Genomic DNA, 19,556 nt, shown 5'->3' with positions numbered 1-19,556 from the left:
CGCCATCGCACTCCAGCCTGGGCAACAAGACAAAACTCTATCTCAAATAATAATAATAAAGATGGACCTATGTACTGACTAGAAATCATCTTGTTAAGTGAGAAAAGCAAGTGGAAGAACAGTGTGTAACCATTCATGTAGATCATCAGCAAAATCTAGATGGATTTTCTTTTTTTTTTTTTGGAGACGGGTCTTGCTCTGTCGCCCAGGCTGGAGTGCAGTGGCCGGATCTCGGCTCACTGCAAGCTCCGCCTCCCGGGTTCACGCCATTCTCCTGCCTCAGCCTCCCGAGTAGCTGGGACTACAGGTGCCCGCCACCTCGGCGGGCTAGTTTTTTGCATTTTTTAGTAGAGACGGGGTTTCACCGTGTTAGCCAGGATGGTCTCGATCTCCTGACCTCGTGATCCACCCATCTCGGCCTCCCAAAGTGCTGGGATTACAGGCTTGAGCCACCGCGCCCGGCCCCCCTAGATGGATTTTCTTATGCATTTATGTGAGTGCTTAGAACCAGGGACCTGGGAAGTTAACACACTCCATGGTTGTCAGTGATCAACTCTGGGCAGGAGCCCAGGAGATAAACAGGACCTTTCTTATTCACTGAAGATAATTACCTATTGTTTTAATCTTTTCCTCTGTTGTATCACTTAGATATATGTGGGTATTCATTTTTTTTTTTTCTTAGTATGCCATTTGGTCTAGCAATTCCTCTTTTAGGGAATGCTCAAGGATGGACAGAGACACAATTGCAAGGATGATCACTGCAGCTTTGGTTACGTTTGTAGAAAAAAATGGAGAGCCCAAGTGTCCCAGGAGGGAGCACTGTACTCGTACCTTATCCCAAGCTGTCCGCTGAAAAACCAAGCAGCCAGTAAAGGGCTGCAAGAGGATATTTTGTGGATGGCAAAGATGTTCCTATTACACATATCGATTTTTTAAAGTTGTAAAGCAGAATATATAATATGACACATGCAAAATATATGTCTGCGTGTATTTTGTTGTCTGTATGTGAGTACATGTGTGTGCATTTTTTCCTGTTTCTATATTGTGGGTTTTGTGTGTATTTGTGTGTATTTGTGTGTATTTGTGTGTATTTGTTTTTTGTGTGTATTTGTTTTTATGTACATTTGTTTCTCTCTCTCTCTCTCTCTCTCTCTCTCTGTGTGTGTGTGTGTGTGTGTGTGTGTGTGTGTATCTTCCTCTGTTTCTGCAAAGACAAGGGTTGGAGGGATCTACACTTGTTTATTGATGGTGCTTATCTGTAGGTTGTAGACTCAGGTACTTCTTCTCTCTCTTTTTCTATCTTTTCCTTCTTTCCTATATTTATTTCTGAATTCCTCTGCAGTTTCTAAATTTTCTTTTTCACATTGAATGTGTTTTGAAACAAACAAACTGTAAACAAAGAGGGAAATCACCAATGTGGAAGGACTGAAGGAGGCACAATCCAGGATGAATTTCAGAGTGGGACCCAGCCTTGCTGGGGTGGTGTGGAAGGCTGCTCTGGGAGTGACAGCTGAGCGAAGATCCATGCAGAGTACTGTAAGAAGCCAGCAGGGTACAGATGGGCATTGGGAAGGAAGGGAGTACCAGGCAGAGGGAACAGCTAGGACAAAGGCCCTGAGGTGAGAGGAAGATTAACCTATTTGAGGAAGTGTAAGGCCAGTGTGCCTGGTTGGAGGGTGGTGAGTAAGGGAGGGAGCAGCATGCAATAAAACTCCATCCATCCATTCATCCGTCCATCCATCCGTACATACAAACATACATCCTTCCTTCTATCCACCCACCCACCCACTTACCCACTTATCTATCCATCCATCCATTCATCCATCCATCCATCCATCCTTCCATCCATCCATCCACCAATACACTCACCCACCCATCCACCTACCCACCCACCCATCTACCCACCCACCCATCCATTCATCTGCCCACCCATCCACCTACCTACCCACCCATCTACCCACCCACCCATCCATTCATCTGCCCACCTATCCACCTACCCATCTATCCATGCATCCATCCATCCATCCACCCACCAATACACCCACCCACCCATTCACCTACCCACCCACCCATCAACCCATCCACCCGCTGATCCATTCATCCACCCACCCAGCCACCTACCCATCCATCCACCAACACACCCACCCACTCACCCATCCACCTACCCACCCACCCATCTACCCACTCACCCATTCATTCATCCACCCACCCATCCAACCACTTATCCATCCATCCATCCATCCACCCACCAATACATCCACCAACCCATTCGCCTACCCACCCACCCACTACCGACCCACCCATCCATTCATCCACCCACCCATCAACCTACCCAACTATCCATGTATCCATCCATCCATCCATCCATCCATCCATCCATCCATCCATCCACCCACCCACCAATACACCCACCCACCCATCCATCTACCCACCCACCCATCCATTCATCCACCCACCCATCCACCTACCCATCCATCCACCAATACACCCACACACTCAACCATCCACCTACCCACCCACCCATCTACCCACCCACTCATTCTTTCATCCACCCATACATCCACCCACTTACCCATCCATCCATCCATCCATCCATCTATCCATCCATTCATTCATCCACCAACACACCCACCCCCCCATCCACTTACCCATCCACCTGTCTACCCACCCACCCATCCATTCACCCACCCACCCATCAAACTACCCCTCCATCCATATATCCATCCACCCATTCATCCATCCAACAAATAATTTATTGAGCACCTACTATGTGCCAACCATTGGTCTAGGTGCTGCACATATTGTAGTGAACAAAGCAGTTGAAGCTCCTTCTCTCCCATCACAGTGAGGGAGACAGACTTGAGACTGTGTGTGTGTGTATTGGTAATAAAGCAGGATGTAGGGGAAGAGGAGAGAGCTATTTCAGTGATAGTGATCTGGGAAGGCCTCTCTAGGAAGGGAATATTTGAGTAAAGACTTGAAGGAAGCAAGGGAGAGCTGTGTGGAAACCTGGGGAAGGGCACCCAGGCAGAGAAAAAGCAAGGGCAAAGGCCTTGGGGACGGGCAGGCATGGTGTGTTTGAGGAATGGCGGGGAGGCCAGTGTGACTGGAGCAGGGAGAGGCTGGGAGAGTAGAGAGGGTGGTGGTGAGTCAGATAGGAAGTGGGGGACATTATAAAATTTGTTTCCAAGGACTGGGGAGCCCTGGAGTGTCTGAGACAGAAGTGTGAGGGTGTGTGATTCTCAGTGTCAGCCTCACCTTCATCTGTACATCCAGGGTCTCAGCCGTGGTTATTGGAGGTGCCACCAGCCCATAGTTGATTCCAGCCACAGCATCTATTTTGGTCATTACTAGAGAGAAAGATGGACCATGAGTTAGCTTCCATGGCATCATCCCTGGAAACTGAAATGCAGGATAAGAATCCCCTAAAATTGGATCAAGAACTACAGTGCAAGTTCCATTCCCACCTCCTCCAGGGAGCCCTCCTTAAGGGAGCTCACCTTAAGGGAAAATGAACCCACACCCCACATTCACAGACACCCCCTTACTCTCTTCTTCCAACAGCCCTGAGATGAGTGGCTAAGACACACGGTCAAGGGCACAGAGAGACTTAGGCTTGAACCAAACTCTGGATGACCTTGGACAAGTCTTTGCACTTCTCTGAGTCATTTTTTTGTCATTTGTAGAATGAGAGAATCCTAGTGACCTCAAAGATGCTGGGAGGGTTTTGAGAGAAGGTGGATGCCCAATGCCCTTTCCATGCAAAAGCCAGGGAGGATCATTGTCCGGATCATTGATAATAGCCCAGGCTGAGCCCTGGCTGGCTCAAGTCTGAAGAGTTTCTCTGTTTCCCAGTAGTAATCAATGAGAGTTAAATAAACATCAGCCCTTCCTTTATCCCTTTTCTCAGTTAGCAGAGAAGAAACCAAGGCTCAGAAATCCAAGTTGTCCAATGATTGGTGAGGGATGAAGCTGGGATTCAGACCAAAATCTTTTTCCTGCCTCGTGAGGCCAAACCTTGGGCAGTGCAGCTGCATCGAACCTGCCCAGGATGGGCTCCTGTACTGCAGGAAGAAAATGCCTCTTAAATGGGCATATACTATGTGCCAACCATGCAAGGTTTCACAGCGAGGTAGTCCTGAGAGCAGCTGAAAGCCCCGGCTCTGGAGTGAAGGAAACCTTAGCTGCAGATTTGGATCTTGCTTCTGCCTCTTGATGGCTTCATGACTCTGGACAAGTCTCACCTACTCTCTGAGCCTCAGGTTCCTCATTTTTTTTTTTTTTTTTTTTTTTTGAGACAGAGTCTCGCTCTGTCACCCAGGCTGGAGTGCAGTGGCATGATCTTGGCTCACTGCAACCTCTGCCTCCTGGGTTCAAGTGATTTTCCTGCCTCAGCCTCCAAAGTAGCTGGGATTACAGGTGTCTGCCATGAGGCCTGACTAATTTTTGTAATTTTAGTAGGGACAGGATTTTCCCATGTTGGCCAAGCTGGTCTTGAACTTCTGACCTCAGGTGGTCCGCCTGCCATGGCCTCCCAAAGTGCTGGGATTACAGGCGTGAGCCCAGCCAGGTTACTCTTGTTCCATTGTGAGTTACGGGCTAGGGAACAGGGGGATGGGGTGAAAAACGAGGAGAATAATGCTTCTCTCAGGGAAGTGTTGGGAGACTGAGAGGGGACAATTTCCTGAGTGCCTGCCACAGTTCTTTGCAGCTTGCCAAGTACTTGGGGGTGAAGATTATTGTCCCCATTTTAAGGACATGGAAACTGAGATCCAAAAAGAAGTGATCAATATCAGATCTCAGGCCAGTCATGTGTCTCTGGCCTTAGAGAGCTGGGAGTATTTGGCTGTTTGGCCCTTGCAGAGCTAAGGGAATGAGGCGGTATGGGCTGTTTGTCCTCCTCACTTCTGGACCTAGCACAAGGACTTGATCCGATGCTAGCTGCCACTTGAACATAACCTACTACTCTTCTCATTCCCACCCAGGCCCAGGGCTGTCTGGGAAACTTGCCGGCCCCATCACATCCACCATGACGTCCTCACACCCTCCCCCTTCTGTTCCTTTCTATCCTTGATCCTCATCCAGCCCTCACCTGGCAGAGTCTGGAAATAAGGTTGCAGCTTGGAGGATACAGAACTGGTCACTTTCTCACAGACCTGGGGAGAACCAAACAAGTAATCAGTAAGGTCTTCCCATAGTGAAAAATGTCCCTTGGCAATAATGGGCCAGATATGCCTTGCTTTCCTTGAATGTTTTCTTGAAAATTATGTAGCCAATCAACTTTCCTTTTTCTTTTTGGCCACCAGGAAGCTCAGAGTTGAACATGTAGCTTAGCAATAATAACTGTATATGACTGTATGGCCTACATAACTGCATTCTACTTCCTGCCCTGTGTGTGGAACTTTCCTGATGGGTGTTTATGTTTTCTATTTTATAAGGCGATTTGTTGTTGTTGTTGCTGTTTTGTTTTTTCTTTTGTTTCTGTTTGATTTTCCTGTCTCAGATCCTTTGTGGAATGAGGTAGTAAACAAATACGAGGTAGTCAATGGCCAGCCTTCCCTTATCTGGGCTTCTGGGAGCATGGGCAGGCTTTCTACTTAACTAGGTGGGCACCCTCACGTTTGATATGTATGGCCAGAGAAGCCATTCCCTACCTGCCTTTGCCACCCCACCCCTATCCCCCTGTCCCCTAGCCCGTGACTTGCAATGGAACAAACACTAGCCTGAGAAGATTTGTGTTGGGTCACACACTGACTTTGACACTGAGAAAGTTGTTCCATTTATCTAGACCTCTCTTTCTTCATCTGTAAAATGGAATGTGGCAAATCATATTTTTCATTCCATTTGCTCTTCTGTAATGTGGCCTTGCCACACCCCCACGAAGAGATGGAGTCTGTGAACTTGCCACTAGAACCTGGGCTTGGTGACTTGCTTCTAAGCAACAGTACACAACAATACACCTCACCTTTGTGTAACTTCAGAGGTGAGGTCGTAAAAGGCTATGCAGAACCCACTCAATGATATGAGAAGCCCAAGCCCCGTGGAGGGGCCATGGTAGTGGCTTGGGTCAATAGTCCCAGCAGAGCTGAGACTTCAAGTCTTCCTAGCCCAGTCACCAGAGATGGGAGCGAGGAACCCTCCAGGTAATTCTAACATGGAACTTTTGAGTCTTCTGAGGTGAGACCCCAGACCTCATGGAGCAGAGAGCTCAGCCATCCCCGTCATGCCCATCTGATTTCCTGATGCACAGAATCCATGAACATTAACAATGCTGGTTGTTTTATGATACCAAATTTTCAGTTGTTTGTTTTCAAGCAATAGATAGCTGGAATATAGGATTGAAACCACAGCCTTCCCCTCACTAAGAGACTGGGGCTGGGGCTGGTGGTCAGACAAGCTCCTTCCCTCCCTGTCCCGATGTTGTTCTTGAATGACCTTCCCCTCAGTAATCCAGCAGAGTCTCTTCAGTCCTTGCCTTTCTCGACTACTGGGTAGCTCCTGGTGTGGTTGCCCATTCCCTTCTAGAAACACTCCTTCTAGAGACCTGTGACCAAGACCTTCTGCTCTCTTCCTATCCCCTACAGGCTTTTCCCCAGACTCCTTTGCAAGCTCTTCCTCTTTCACTGAAGACGTGGGAGCTTCTCTGGGCTCTCTTCCTGGCTCCCTGTCCCTTCCACTTAGGCCCTCTTCTTGAGCTGTTTCAGGCATCCCCATGGCCCCTGTGGCAGGTGCTGCAGCGCCCCGCCCACACTCTCTGGACTGTGCTCAGAAGTGCCAAGAAGTTAGGTCTCTAAGAACAGCCTTCAACGAAAGAAGGCTAGGAGGTGGCAGACAAATACCCCAGCCTTCTTCCCGCTTCTGGAACAATTCTGAGGTGTGCTCCCCACCCTTCCTCTGAGAATTGCCAGCAGGACTGAGTCCCAGTTGCCCATAGCAGCAACCCACTCAGTAAAGCCCCTTCCCTGCCTCCCGACCTCCTCACTGCGCTGCCTGGGAACCCCTCCCAGTAAATGACTTGCACTCAAACCCTGTCTCAGCATCTGTCTTTGGGAGCCCAGGTGAAGTCACCCCCACTGCTCCCAACATGTGACCAGTACCCAGGCCCTACTTTGCAGCCCAGGCTTATCTGGGGACCCAGATGCCTCATAGACAACTGTCCCTGGGTGTCCTACTGGTCCCCAAGGCTGGCACATCCCAAACCAAACTCCTCAGGTTCCTACTCCTCCTTAGGGTTGGCTGCACCATCTGCCTAGAGGTCACCTCTATCCTCCCCCTATCCCTCCTTCTACACTGTCAATCAAGTTATTTTTCCTGGGGGATGGAGGGAGGAAGGGGAAGGAGTGAAGAGGGGAAGATAAAGAAGGAAGAAAGGGAGAAAAGGAGAAAGGGAAGGAAGGTAGAAAAACAGTAAAGAAAGAAAAGAAAGGAAGAGCTGGGCGCGGTGACTCATGCTTATAATCCCAGAACTATGAGAGACTGAGGTGGGTGGATCACTTGAGGTCAGGAGTTCGAGACCAGTCTGGCCAACATGGTGAAATCCTGTCTCTATCAAAAGATACAAAAATGAGCCAGGCATGGTTGCAGATGCCTGTAATCCCAGCTACTCAGGAGGCTGAGGCAGGAGAATCTCTTGAACCTGGGAGGCGGAGGTTGCAGTGAGCTGAGATTGTGCTACTGTACTTCAGCCTAGGCAACAGAGCGAGACTTCATCACCAAAACAAAACAAAACAAAACAAAAGAAAGGAAGAAGAGTGGGAAGAAGGAAAGGAAGGAAGGAAGGAGGGAAGAAGGAAAGGAAGGAAGGAAGGAAGGAGGGAAGACAGCAGTGGGAAGGAGGGAAGGAGAAAATTTGGTTTCCCTGAAGTGTGTTTCTACCACATAAGGCTCTTGAAGTCTTAAGAGGACCTGGACTGGCATTCTCCGAGGAACCTGCGCCTCTTCTCCAAATGACCCAGGAACAGAGGGCCGCACAGCTGGCAGCTGGGGCCCTGCTGGACTCCTGAGCTGCACCTCAGGCATTGTCACCAGTGTTGCTCACCTATCAGGGCCAACAGATGGCTCCAGATCACAGCAAATCCTGATGGGATCCCAGCTCCCTCCCTGCTCTTCCCTTCATGCACACTTTGTACTGACACAGGCTCTTCCTTCTCTCAGACACCCATCCTACACACTGTATTCCCTGGGGGCAGACTCCCTGGCTCACTCCTCACCATTTCCAGCCCCTCCTGGTATCATGACATCTCATTCCTTCATTCATTCATTCAGGCCAGTACTTGCTTCTAAATCGGATCTTATGATTAAGAGCAAGGTTCATCTCTGAGGCAGGGTAGCCTGGATTTGAATCCAAGCACTATTACTTCCTCTTTCTGTATCTCAGTTTACTCACCTGTAAAATAGGGATAATCATGGAATCTCTCTCACAGGGGATTAAGTGCCAGAATGTGTGGATTAAATGCTGGAATCCATGGAAAGAGTTCTTAGCATAGTGTCAGATCACTATAAACACTCCATATATTATATGGGCCAACATCATCACCATCCCCACCATCACCATCACCATCACCATCACCATCACCATCACCATCATCAACTTCACTATCACCATTGAAACTGCCCAGAATGAGCTCCTGCCTTGGAGGAAGAAAATGTCTATTAAATGGGCATATGCTTACCACCATCACCATCACCATCATCAGTCTCACCATCACCATCATCATCATCATCATCCCCACAATCACCATCATCAACCTCACCATCACCATCACCATCATCATCATCTCCACCATCACCATCACCATTATCATCATCCCCACCCTCACCATCATCATCCCTACCATCACCATCATCATCATTATAATCTCTACCATCACCATCACCATTATCATCATCCCCACCATCACCATCATCAACCTCACCATCACCATCCCCATCATCCCCATCATCACCATCACCACCATCATCATCCCATCACCATCACCATCACCATCATCATCATCATCACCATCCTCATCATCATCACCATTACTATCGCCATCATTAACCTCATAATCACCATCAACCTCACCATCACCATCATCATCACCACCATCACCGTCATCAACCTCACCATCACCATCATCACCATCACCATTATCATCCTCACCATCACCATCACCATTATAATCATTCCCAGCATCATCATCATCAATCTCACCATCACCATCATCATCCCCACCATCACCATCACCATCATCCCCACCATCACCATCACCACCATAATAATCCCATCACCATCACCATCATCAACCTCACCATCACCATCATCATCATTATAATCTCCACCATCATCATCACCATTATCATCATCCCCACCATCACCATCATCAGCCTCACCATCACCATCATCATCAACATCACCAACCTCATCATCTCCACCATTACTATCACCATCATCAACCTCACCATTACCATCATCACCACCACCATTATCATCCTCAATATCACCATCATCATCATCCCCACCATTACCATTACCATCATCAACCTCACCATCACCATCATCATCCCCACCATCACCATCACCATCATCCTCACCATCACCATCACCACCATCATCATCCCATCACCATCACCATCATCAACCTCACCATCGCCATTATCATCATCACCATCACCATCCTCATCATCACCATCATCATCATCATTCCCACCATTACCATTATCATCATCAACCTCACCATCACCATCATCACCATCATCATCCTCAACCTCACCATCACCATCATCACCATCATCATCATCAACCTCACCATCACCATCATCATCACCATCACCATCATCATCCTCATCACCTCCACCATTACTATCACTATCATCAACCTCATAATCACCATCATCAACCTCACCATCACCATCATCACCATCACCATTATCATCCTCACCATAACCATCATCATCCTCACCATCACCATCATCATCATCATCCCCACCATTACCATCACTATCGTCAACCTCACCATCATCATCACCATCAACAGTAGCAGCAGCTTTGCTACTTATTAGCTTGGCTGCTATAGGGGCCACTTTTAAATGGTACTAAGAAATAATCGTAATTGTTCCAAATGTTAAATATATCTCAACACTCTTCTCAGACTATTACTTGATTATACAGACAGCTGAACTGTGGGTGAGCTAGCCTAGTGAGTGAGCACATTTTCTGCATTATCTCATGAATCCTTATAGTGCCTTGGTGAAGAAAGTATTAATGTCCTCTTCTTTTTTTTTTTTTTTTTTTTTGAGACAGAGTTTCGCTCCTGTTACCCAGGCTGGAGTGCAATGGCATGATCTTGGCTCAGTGCAACCTCCACCTCTGGGTTCAAGCGATTCTCCTGCCTCAGCCTCCCAAGTAGCTGGGATTACAGGCATGTGCCACCACTCCAGGCTAATTTTGCATTTTTAGTAGAGACAGGATTTCTCCATGTTGGTCAGGCATTTTTAGTAGAGACAGGATTTCTCCAGTTGGTCTTGAACTCCTAACCTCAGGTGATCCACCCACCTCGGCCTCCCAAAGTGCTGGGATTACAGGCGTGAGCCCCACGCCCGGCCTAATGTCCCCATTTTACAGATGGTAAAATTGTGGTTCAAGAAGGTCAAGTCATTTCCTCAAGGTTACACAGCTAGTTAAGCCCTGGAGCCAGGGCCAAAACTTACCCCGAGACGCTATCCTGAGACTTTGGCTGGGGATTGTCCTGCTCATTGGAACTGTCCCATCTAATCCCAACCGAGCCACTGGCTCCACTCTTGCCATGTGACTCTAAAACCCATTCTATAGTCCACTGTGTTATGCATTTTGACAAACATGCATTGATTTCTTGCTTTTTAAGCTTTTGACACAGTATCTTCAGATAGATGTTCTCACATGATTGATGCCCCCCTACCTGTTTAGTGTCTTTAACAAGGAAACCAACGTCTTCCACCTAGAAGACTGCACAAGCCTCCTCAGTGGTCTCCTTGCCCCTACTCTTGGCCCCTCCAGTCATTCCCACAGCGGACAGGGAAATTGTTCTAAAGCACAGATCTGGCCAGGTCACCCCCTTGCCTAAACCTTCAACGACTTCCATTGCCCTCTGGAGAGAGCCAAAACTCATTGCTTTTTGAGACAGGCTCAGATGATTCTTAAAAATTTATAATTTGTTAATGGAAAACCAGCTGAATGAATGGCCTCGTCCCTTATCTGAAGTATCTGGGTTGTGGGTTGAGGCTGTGGGCATGGTTGGAGGAGTGCTGGCCGACACCTGTCCCTTATATTAGTTCCAGCCTCAGGGAATGGGCTACTACTGGGGTTTGGCCAAAGCCCAGAAATGTAGCTTCATCAATGGCATTTGTCTGAATGGGGAGCATCAAGGAAGGAACTCAGGGTGGGGTGGAGGAAGGAGTCTACCAGGGGTATGGGAAGAGAGGGAGGCAGGAAGGGAATGGCATTTTCTCAGCAGGGAGGAAGGCTGGGGAAAAGCAGAGGTGGCCCAAGCAGGCATGAGGGAAAGTTTGTTGGGAGTGTGGGAAGTGATCATCTCTTGGTCTCTTGGTGGATTCTTCAGCAAAACATACATGACTGGCTTTTAGAGCTGGGGTTGTGGTTTCAAAGGGCTATAAGCACTACCAAGGGGTCTGGAGTGACAGCAGAGTGTCCGGAGAAGGGGGAAGTGTGTGGTCACTGAGGGCCCTTCCCCTCTTTTCGCTGATGGGGCTCCAAGCCCCTCCTACCTGGCTGTTCAACTTGTTTCGAAGCGTAGACTCAATTTTTTTGCGGAAGAGTCGGATCAGCCACCTAGAGATGGACAAGTAGGGAGATAGATGAGGCTTTTCGGTTGTCCCTGGGCTGGATTAAGGAGGCTGCATCGTCTCAAAAGCTTTCTTCCCTCCTGGAAACAGGCCTTGGCACCCTCTCCCCTGAGCTCTAACTGCACACACACCCCATCAGACGCTTGTCCCCGATTTAGTGACCTGTTCATGAGGCTATTTCCTGAATCCCTGCGTGGTTGGGCCCCTGCCCCAGTCTCATTCCTCACCAGCCCCTCCCTCACTGCACACCAGCCACACTGGCCTGCCATGTCCTCTCTCCTGTGTGTCCTCCCACCACCGTGCCTTTGCACATGCTGTTCCCTCTGCTTAAAACACCCCCGTCCCTAACACCTCCCTAACTAATGCCTACTTATCCTTTCATCTCAGTTCAAATGTCATTTTGCCAAGGAAGAATTGGCCTGCCCCCAGATGGGGTCAGAGCCTCCGGTTCTCTGTGTTCATACAAGTTTGTACCTCTTTTTTCTTAATTCTTATCTCCTTTTGTAATTCTGTGTGAACCATTCATTCATGCAATGCTTTGGTTAATGATTTTCTTCCCCACTGGGCTGAAAACTTTAAGAGAACAGGACTGTGTGGCTGAGTCTGGGGTGAAATAAACCTAGACTTGAACACTCACCAGCTGTAGCAACTTAAGCTATTGCCTATCTCTCCATGCCTTGGTTTTCTCCCCAGAAAACGGGGTAATAATAGACTGATCTCACAGAGTCATGGTGTGGCTTGAATGAGATAATGAGTGTGCTCAAATCAGTGCTGGGCACAGTCAGCCTCTGACAAATATTAACTCTTACTAAGTTTTCATTGGTCACTCATTTCCTGACCACATTGCACAAGCCTGGTGCAGATCTGAGTCTCACTAGATATTTGTTGAATGGATGGATAGATGAATGCCTACAGATTTGTGATGATGATATAATTTAGTGCATATGTAACGTGCTTAGTATGAGCCTGGGACATAGTAAGTGCTCAGTTAAGTCTGCTGAATGAATATGGAATAAACAAACGATGCCTTGAGAAAGAGAGTGTCTGCTTCATCTGTGGACCCCTGCCTCCCGTGCCATGCCTGAGGCCTCTGAGCAAGGCCTGGCATGCAGGTGGCACTCTGGGTGTGTTTTCGGAATACAGGGATGATTGAGAGAGTTGTTCTTTAGGTCCCTCCTCCCAGCCACAGCCCTTTGGAGTCCATACCCCACTCTGCTGTTTGAGATGCGCACGTGGACACTGTTGATGTGGCTGCTGCAGCTGGAGCAGCTGACGGTGGGCTTGCCTGATGTGGAGTCACTGCCCAGCTTCAGATCAGCCGAAATGGACACGCCTTCTACGCTCAGGTCAAAATTGCCGCTTGTTTTTCTGGAGAAAAACAAAGAGGAACGTGGAACAAATCCTTTCTTCCCACTGCCGTTCAAACTTTACCCCAGTGCGGGAGGGCGGGTTTTGTTATTATCCCCACTCCAGGCGAGGAGATGCAGTTCAGAGAGAAGAGGCACACAGCAGCTGAGTGGGACAGTTAGGATTCCAACCTGAACTCTGAATTCATGTCTGACTGGCAGGAACCTGCTCTTAACCACTGCCTCAGCTGCCGCCCCAGCTGTGTGGCCTTGGGCATGTTTCTTACCTCTCTGAGCTTCCATTTCCTCCCTCAGACCCTGGTTCAGCAGTCAGACACCAGAGTGTGTGTCCCAGCTTTGCTACTAAAAAGCTGGGTGTTTGGGGCCAATGACTTGCATTAATTAATGGCACCATTAATTCAGTAATGAGGTTAATAACTCCTCCCTCAGGGATGCAATGGGTTTTGGATAAGACAGTGGACATTCTTTTGTTTTTGTGTGTGATCAGCAAGGGAAAAGATAGATGCAAAAGGCCCCAGGGAGAGAGTTAAGTGATCATTGTTGTAGGGAGGAGACACACCGAGTAGTTCTTGTAAGGGCAGGCAGACTCACGCCCCTTTCATTCGCCAGGGCGGTTTCTCCTCCATTTTCCTCCCTAGATTCCCCAGAAAGGAGACCTTCCTAAAGCGACGGTCACTCTGAACCACTGTTAGTGGGCAGGGTAGCTGTGGGGAGAGCCCAGGATTTAGATTCGGAGTTGTAGTTTGGGTTATTTGCCCCTATTTTTCACCCTCCCCTGCATTCATACCCTTACCATTGCCTATCATGGCGGGGTTGAGGAGGGTGCCTTTGCTTGTCCTTGACTTTGGGCTTGGCCACGTGAAATGATTTGGCCAGTGTTATATAAGTTCTGAGCCTGGGCCTTAAGAGGACCTGTGTGTTCCTGCTTTCCCTTTTTGCACCTCTGCTATCACCAAGAGTATGCTCTGCATAACCCACTGGTCCAAGGAGAAGGAGACACAGGTGGAGCCAAGCCTCCTTTGCTAAGCCCAACCCAGGTCAGCTGAGCCCCAGCCAACACACAGATGTATAAGTGATGACAGCTGATTGTTGTTTTAAGCCACAGAGTTTGGGATAGTTTGTTACACAGCAATAGCTAACTGATAAACAGAAGAAATTGAAAGTTCCACTTAGCTTTCCACCGGAAGCCACATGCACCAACTCAGCCTTGCCAGTATCCTGCACTGAGATGTGGATAAATGCTCAGTTATTAACCAAGGGTCATGTAAAATCTTCTCATGTGTAGAATTTCCTGAGGAACCCTGTGGCAATAGGTGGTCACAGGCAAGGCAAACATTGGGCATTCCAGAGGCCCTGACTCTCTAATCCCGTCCAAATATCACCAAGAGCGCACCCAACAAACCGCAAGCGCAGAAACGCACATGAAACTTTTTCGTGCCTTCCATTTCCCGCTGATCTTGATGTTGGCGTTGCTGATGGAGAACTTAAGGCCCACATTGGGCACCATGCTTATCTGGGAACTGGGAAGCTGGAATTCACGGATGTCCATGCTGCAAAGGAGAAATGTGAATTTCATATAATTTCATATAATCCTAGGTGCCCACATGAGGACTTGGTTAATGGTTAATGCAGACTCATCCCCCACCACCTGGTCCTTCACTCCGTCCATTCCAGGAGTTCCAAAGCTAAGACAGCAGCCTTGACAAACATGTAGGCAACTGGAGTGGCTTAGGTTTTGAAGTCAGAAAAAACCTGCATTTAAATCCTGCTCTTTAATATACTCTTGGGTTACCCTGGGCATAATTACCATGAGCCTCAGTTTCCTCATCTGTAAAACGGGCACAATGATCTCTATTTTGCAGGGTGCATGACAATCAATGAAGATAAAATAGGAGGCCCTTTAACTGGAAACTCTGCATAGGAGAAGTCTGTATAGCTCTGTCTTGTTTCGCTATTGCAGCCCCAGAGCCTGCTGTGTCAGACATACAGTGGGTGCTCAAAATATCTGTGAATGAATGGGTGTACAAAACTCTGTAGAGGACTTTCATGGGTTTTCTGCCCAGTGCACAACCCCCTTCTTGTGATAACAGAACTACTAGATTATTTAGGGGAAGCCCCTCCCCACATCTGTTCCATGCCACTCCAAAGAAAGTTGATCTTATGTCCATCTTCAGGGGGTGGAGCTTGCAACTTAGGCTCGGCCAGGTAGTGTATTTCATTCCCTGGCTACAGTGATTGGCTCAGGGCTGTGTACGTAACCTAAGGTGGGCCAGTCAGAGTGAGTCTTAGGGCTCTCCATTCAGAGTGCTGAGCAGGAGATCTAGCGAGACTTACCGGTGACTGTCTTGCCTGTGGAGGGGATACACTGCCTGCCAATTGGGCCTGTCCAAGGAAGTGATGCTGAGAGGTGGCAAGAGAGGAAACAGGGCCCAGTGGCATGTAAGCCTGCCTCAAGCTGAACCTGAAGCCAGGCTCTTCCAGTGACTTTTCAGTCATGTGAGCCAATGCATTCTGCCTTAAGCCATTTTGGAAAAGATTTTCTGACCTTGAAACATGGCACATTCTAATTGATAAAACGGCACAGAGTTTGGGGTTTCATGACATTTCCTGGGAGTTGTGGTTTGTGTGGCTTTCTCCACGCTCAGCTGGGAGGTTGCCTCTCCTTGGGATGATGTAAACACAGGCTTTGGGATATGAAACTCTGTGAGTTGAGGAGTTTGTGGCTCTGCGTTCTAGCTCTTGGTGGTCCCAGAACACCGCAAGTCCTGCAAATCAAGGACTGAGCTCTGGCGGGCCTCACCTGTAGAAGCTATAACGCCCCTTCCCAAGATGCTTGATCTTAAAGCTTCCTGAGTAGTCAGGAATCTTGATCCTCTTCAGCTCCTTCTGCAGCGCGGCCGTCCCCTGCTGGCTGGCTGAAGGGAGAAGGCAGGGGTGACAGTCAGAGGCACGGCCTGGAGCAGGGGACAGAGGGGCAGGGCAGGCTCTGGACCCTGGGCGCCTGTTCATAGCATGAACAGTGGCACTGGAAGGATCAAAAACAGGGACCAGTTAAGGTTTCCTAGAAAAGGCCAAATAGTAAACTGACCCTTTATAGGAAACCAAACTGCCTCTGTCACAAATACTCAGCTCTGCCGTTACTGCACAAAACAGCCATAGACAATATTATGGTCTTCTGTGTGCCTGTATTCCAATAACACTTTATTTGTTGGCATTGAAATGAGAATTTCATATAATTTTCACATGTTGTGAGATAGTATTTTTCTTCTTTTGTTGTTGTTTTGAGACAGGGTCTCTCTGCGTCACCCAGGCTGGAGTGCGGAGGCATGATCACGGCTCACTGCAACCTCGACCTGCTGGACTCAGGTGATTCTCCCACCTCAGCCTCCCTAGCAGCTGGGATCACAGGTGTTTGCCACCACACCAGGCTAACTTTAAAAAAATGTGTTTAACATTTTTGCAGAGATCTGGGGTTTCACCACGTTGCCCAGCTAGTTTCGAACTCCTGGGCTCGAGTGATCCTCTTGCCTCAGCCTCCCAAAGTGCTGGAGTTACAGGCCTGAGCCACTATGCCGGACCCTTTTGATTTTTCCCCATCATTTAAAGATATTAAGACTATTTTTGGCTTATAGGCCATGCAAAAACTGAGGGCTATAGTTTGCTGACCCGTGGTCTAAAATATCACCCCTGAAACACCCAGTTATGCATCCTACTAGTATTTGTTGGGTACTTAATTTGTTATTTGCTCTATGCTACACCCCCCCACATCCCCCACCTCTCTGAGTTTTGGGCTGTCTCCCCAGGGCCTTTGCACAAGCTATTCCTTTTCCCTAAGAAATTCTTCCCTCCCATATTCACCCGGTCAGCCTCTAGTCAGCTCATTTATCACTTCCTCTGGGAACCCTCCCTGGCCCAGTAGATCAGAGCAACACCCTGTGTTATTCTCATGATGCTGTGGATGGCTCCTCCAGAGCCCCCGTTACCATTTGTAATCATGCATTTATTCACATTACTCTGACTAATGTCCCTCCCCTATTACATGTAAGCCCCTTAGGTCAGCAGCAATCTGTTCTATTTACTAATGTGTCCCCCACATTCCCATTGTGCCTGACACTTTGAAGGCACTTAAGATTTGTTAGATGAGGCTGGGTGCGGTGGCTCACGCCTGTAATCCCAACACTTTGGAAGGCCAAGGCTAGTGGATCACTTTAGGTCAAGAGTTCAAGAGTTCAGCCTGTTCAACATGGTGAAACCCCATCTCTACTAAAAATACAAAAAATTAGTTGGGTGTGATGGTGCGCGCCTGTAATCTCAGCTAGTTGGGAGGTTGAGGCAGGAGAATCACTTGAACCCCGGAGGTGGAGGTTGCAGTGAGCTGAGATGGCGCCATTGCACTCCAGCCTGGGTGACAGAGCGAGACTCGGTCTCAAAACAAAACAAAAAAAGATTTATTAGATGAATAAATAATGTCCTAATGGCAGAAATTCTACCACCAGTTATGATGTGGCTAACAGCATCAAAGAACCAATTAAAAGGCAAACACATTACCTGAAAAGGAGTAAATAGTAAGATGAGGGAGCCCAGACTTTGGGTTTTCTCGGAGCCAGTTAGGAAATAATAATATCAATGAAATGTATTGAGCTTTACTCTGTGCCAAGCGCTGTTCTAGGCTCTGGGCATGTATGAATTTGTACAATCCTAGGAAGTAGGTCCTGTCACTACCCTCATTTCACAGATAAGGAAGCTGAGGTTCAGAAAGCTGACGTGACTTGCTAGGGGCCACACAGCTGACAAGGAGCAGAATTTGAACCCAGGCCTTCTGGTCCCAGAGCCCATGCCCTAGAGAAGGCTTTCTGGGGGTTCAAAAGTAAATGACACATAACTGGTCACCGTGTGGAGGGAAAAAAAATGTGTGGTGTCCAGGATCTGTAAGTTGACAGAGACCAGGCCTCGAAGGGTCTCAAATGCCATGCCAAAGGGTCAGGATAGCTCTGAAGGCAGTAGGCAGCCACGGAGAATGTGAGCCAGGGGAGGACGTGAACAGATTTGCTGCATTTCAGAAAACTCACTCTGATTGGCACAAGGGGATTGGGTAGAAGGGGAAACTGAGGCTGCTATGACGGAGCATGAAGACCACCGAACTTAAAGACCATGACTGAGCCTCTGCTTTGACAGGCTTCAGGGCCATACTCCTTCCTCCTAGCTCTTCTGTCTGGTGTGGCCTTCTGTCTGCGGCTCTAGGATTCAGAGACGTCCTGCTGGGCTAGGGTGGGAATTCAGGGATGGGATACCAGCTCCTCCTGAGTCCTGTCTGTTTCCCGAGGGCACCCCAACTGGAGAGGCTCTGCCTTCCCCTTGGTCTGATTTCCCTGGGGCTGGCTATCACCCACTGCTCTGCAGGTCATCTCTCTGCCACCGGGAGGCAGCATCGAGCAACCCCACGCTGGGGCATCAGGCAAGACCAGAGCTCAAATCCAGGCTGCCAGCTTCTGGCGTGCAAGTGTTGACAGCAGCAGTTTGTCTTACACAGGCTGAAGCGAGGGTAAATGAGATGGTGCGTGTAAAGTTCCTAGCTCAATGCCTGGCACAGGTTAGAGCAGGTCAGCACCGGCTGTTTCATGCCTTTCTCTCCTCTGCCTGGGCCTGGGTGAGTGGTCTGGGGGGACCCTCTTTGTGTCACCCAGCGGAGCACTGTGCACAGTATGGCCACCAGTCCCTGCACTGGGGAGAGCACGGGGTGGGGAGGTCCTCCCACACTCTCCCTCTGACTGCTCAGCCTCCTCAGCATTGAGAAGCAAATGGCAAGGCTGAGAACTGGCTTTAGAAAGAAGAGAAGGGCTTAGAAGTCCAAGATGGAGGTTGCAAAGAGGGAAGGAGGGGACCATGAGGACCCTCAGGGGTCTGAGCACTGGACTTGGAGTCCTCTAGACCAGTTCCCCAATCCCAGCTCTACCATCCCAGCCCTGTGATCTTAGGCAACTTGCTCTGCCTCAGTTTCTTCATATATAAAATGGGGGCAAGGGGACCTGCCCTGAGGAGCTATGAGTATGCCAGGTGATGGGTCTAAAGGGCTGTACACAGTAGATGCTCAATAATTGCTCCTCAGGGGTGGAGAGGAGGGAAGGAAGGCATCTAATTACCATAGTCCAGGCCCTTCTGGGAGATCCTGACCATGACGCCAGGGTTGGCGGCCGCTGTCACGGTGGTGCCCACAGCAACCAGCACCAGCAGGGATGCCCATCTTGGCGCATCGTGAAGGCCCCTGGCCACGTCCTCTCTCATCCTCCAGAGCTGCCAAGACCTCAAGGCTTTGAGGTGGGACCACAGAGCTATAAAGGAGTCCACTGGGGACATGCAAGTCAGTAGAAT

The 19,556-nt window shown here is 48.8% G+C and overlaps 1 protein-coding gene across 1 annotated transcript in view; it reads right to left on the bottom strand.

Moving 5' to 3' along the window:
* BPI (bactericidal permeability increasing protein) overlaps positions 1-19,556 on the bottom strand; it is a 34,569-nt gene extending 15,013 nt beyond the window's left edge. The window contains exons 1-7 of the mRNA XM_005568978.5: positions 19,328-19,556; positions 15,988-16,102; positions 14,609-14,737; positions 13,027-13,188; positions 11,743-11,806; positions 5,093-5,156; positions 3,259-3,350 (exon numbers count right to left, since the gene is read on the bottom strand). Of these exons, the coding sequence (XP_005569035.3) occupies positions 3,259-3,350; positions 5,093-5,156; positions 11,743-11,806; positions 13,027-13,188; positions 14,609-14,737; positions 15,988-16,102; positions 19,328-19,541 (840 nt within the window). The 5' untranslated portion in view covers positions 19,542-19,556. The remainder of the gene's footprint in view (positions 1-3,258; positions 3,351-5,092; positions 5,157-11,742; positions 11,807-13,026; positions 13,189-14,608; positions 14,738-15,987; positions 16,103-19,327) is intronic.

This window comes from Macaca fascicularis, chromosome 10 (assembly GCF_037993035.2).
Source record: "Macaca fascicularis isolate 582-1 chromosome 10, T2T-MFA8v1.1".
NCBI classification, from domain to species: Eukaryota; Metazoa; Chordata; class Mammalia; order Primates; family Cercopithecidae; genus Macaca; species Macaca fascicularis.
The sequence above is the reverse complement of the archived record's forward strand: the minus strand, read 5'-3'. Positions and strand labels throughout refer to the sequence as shown.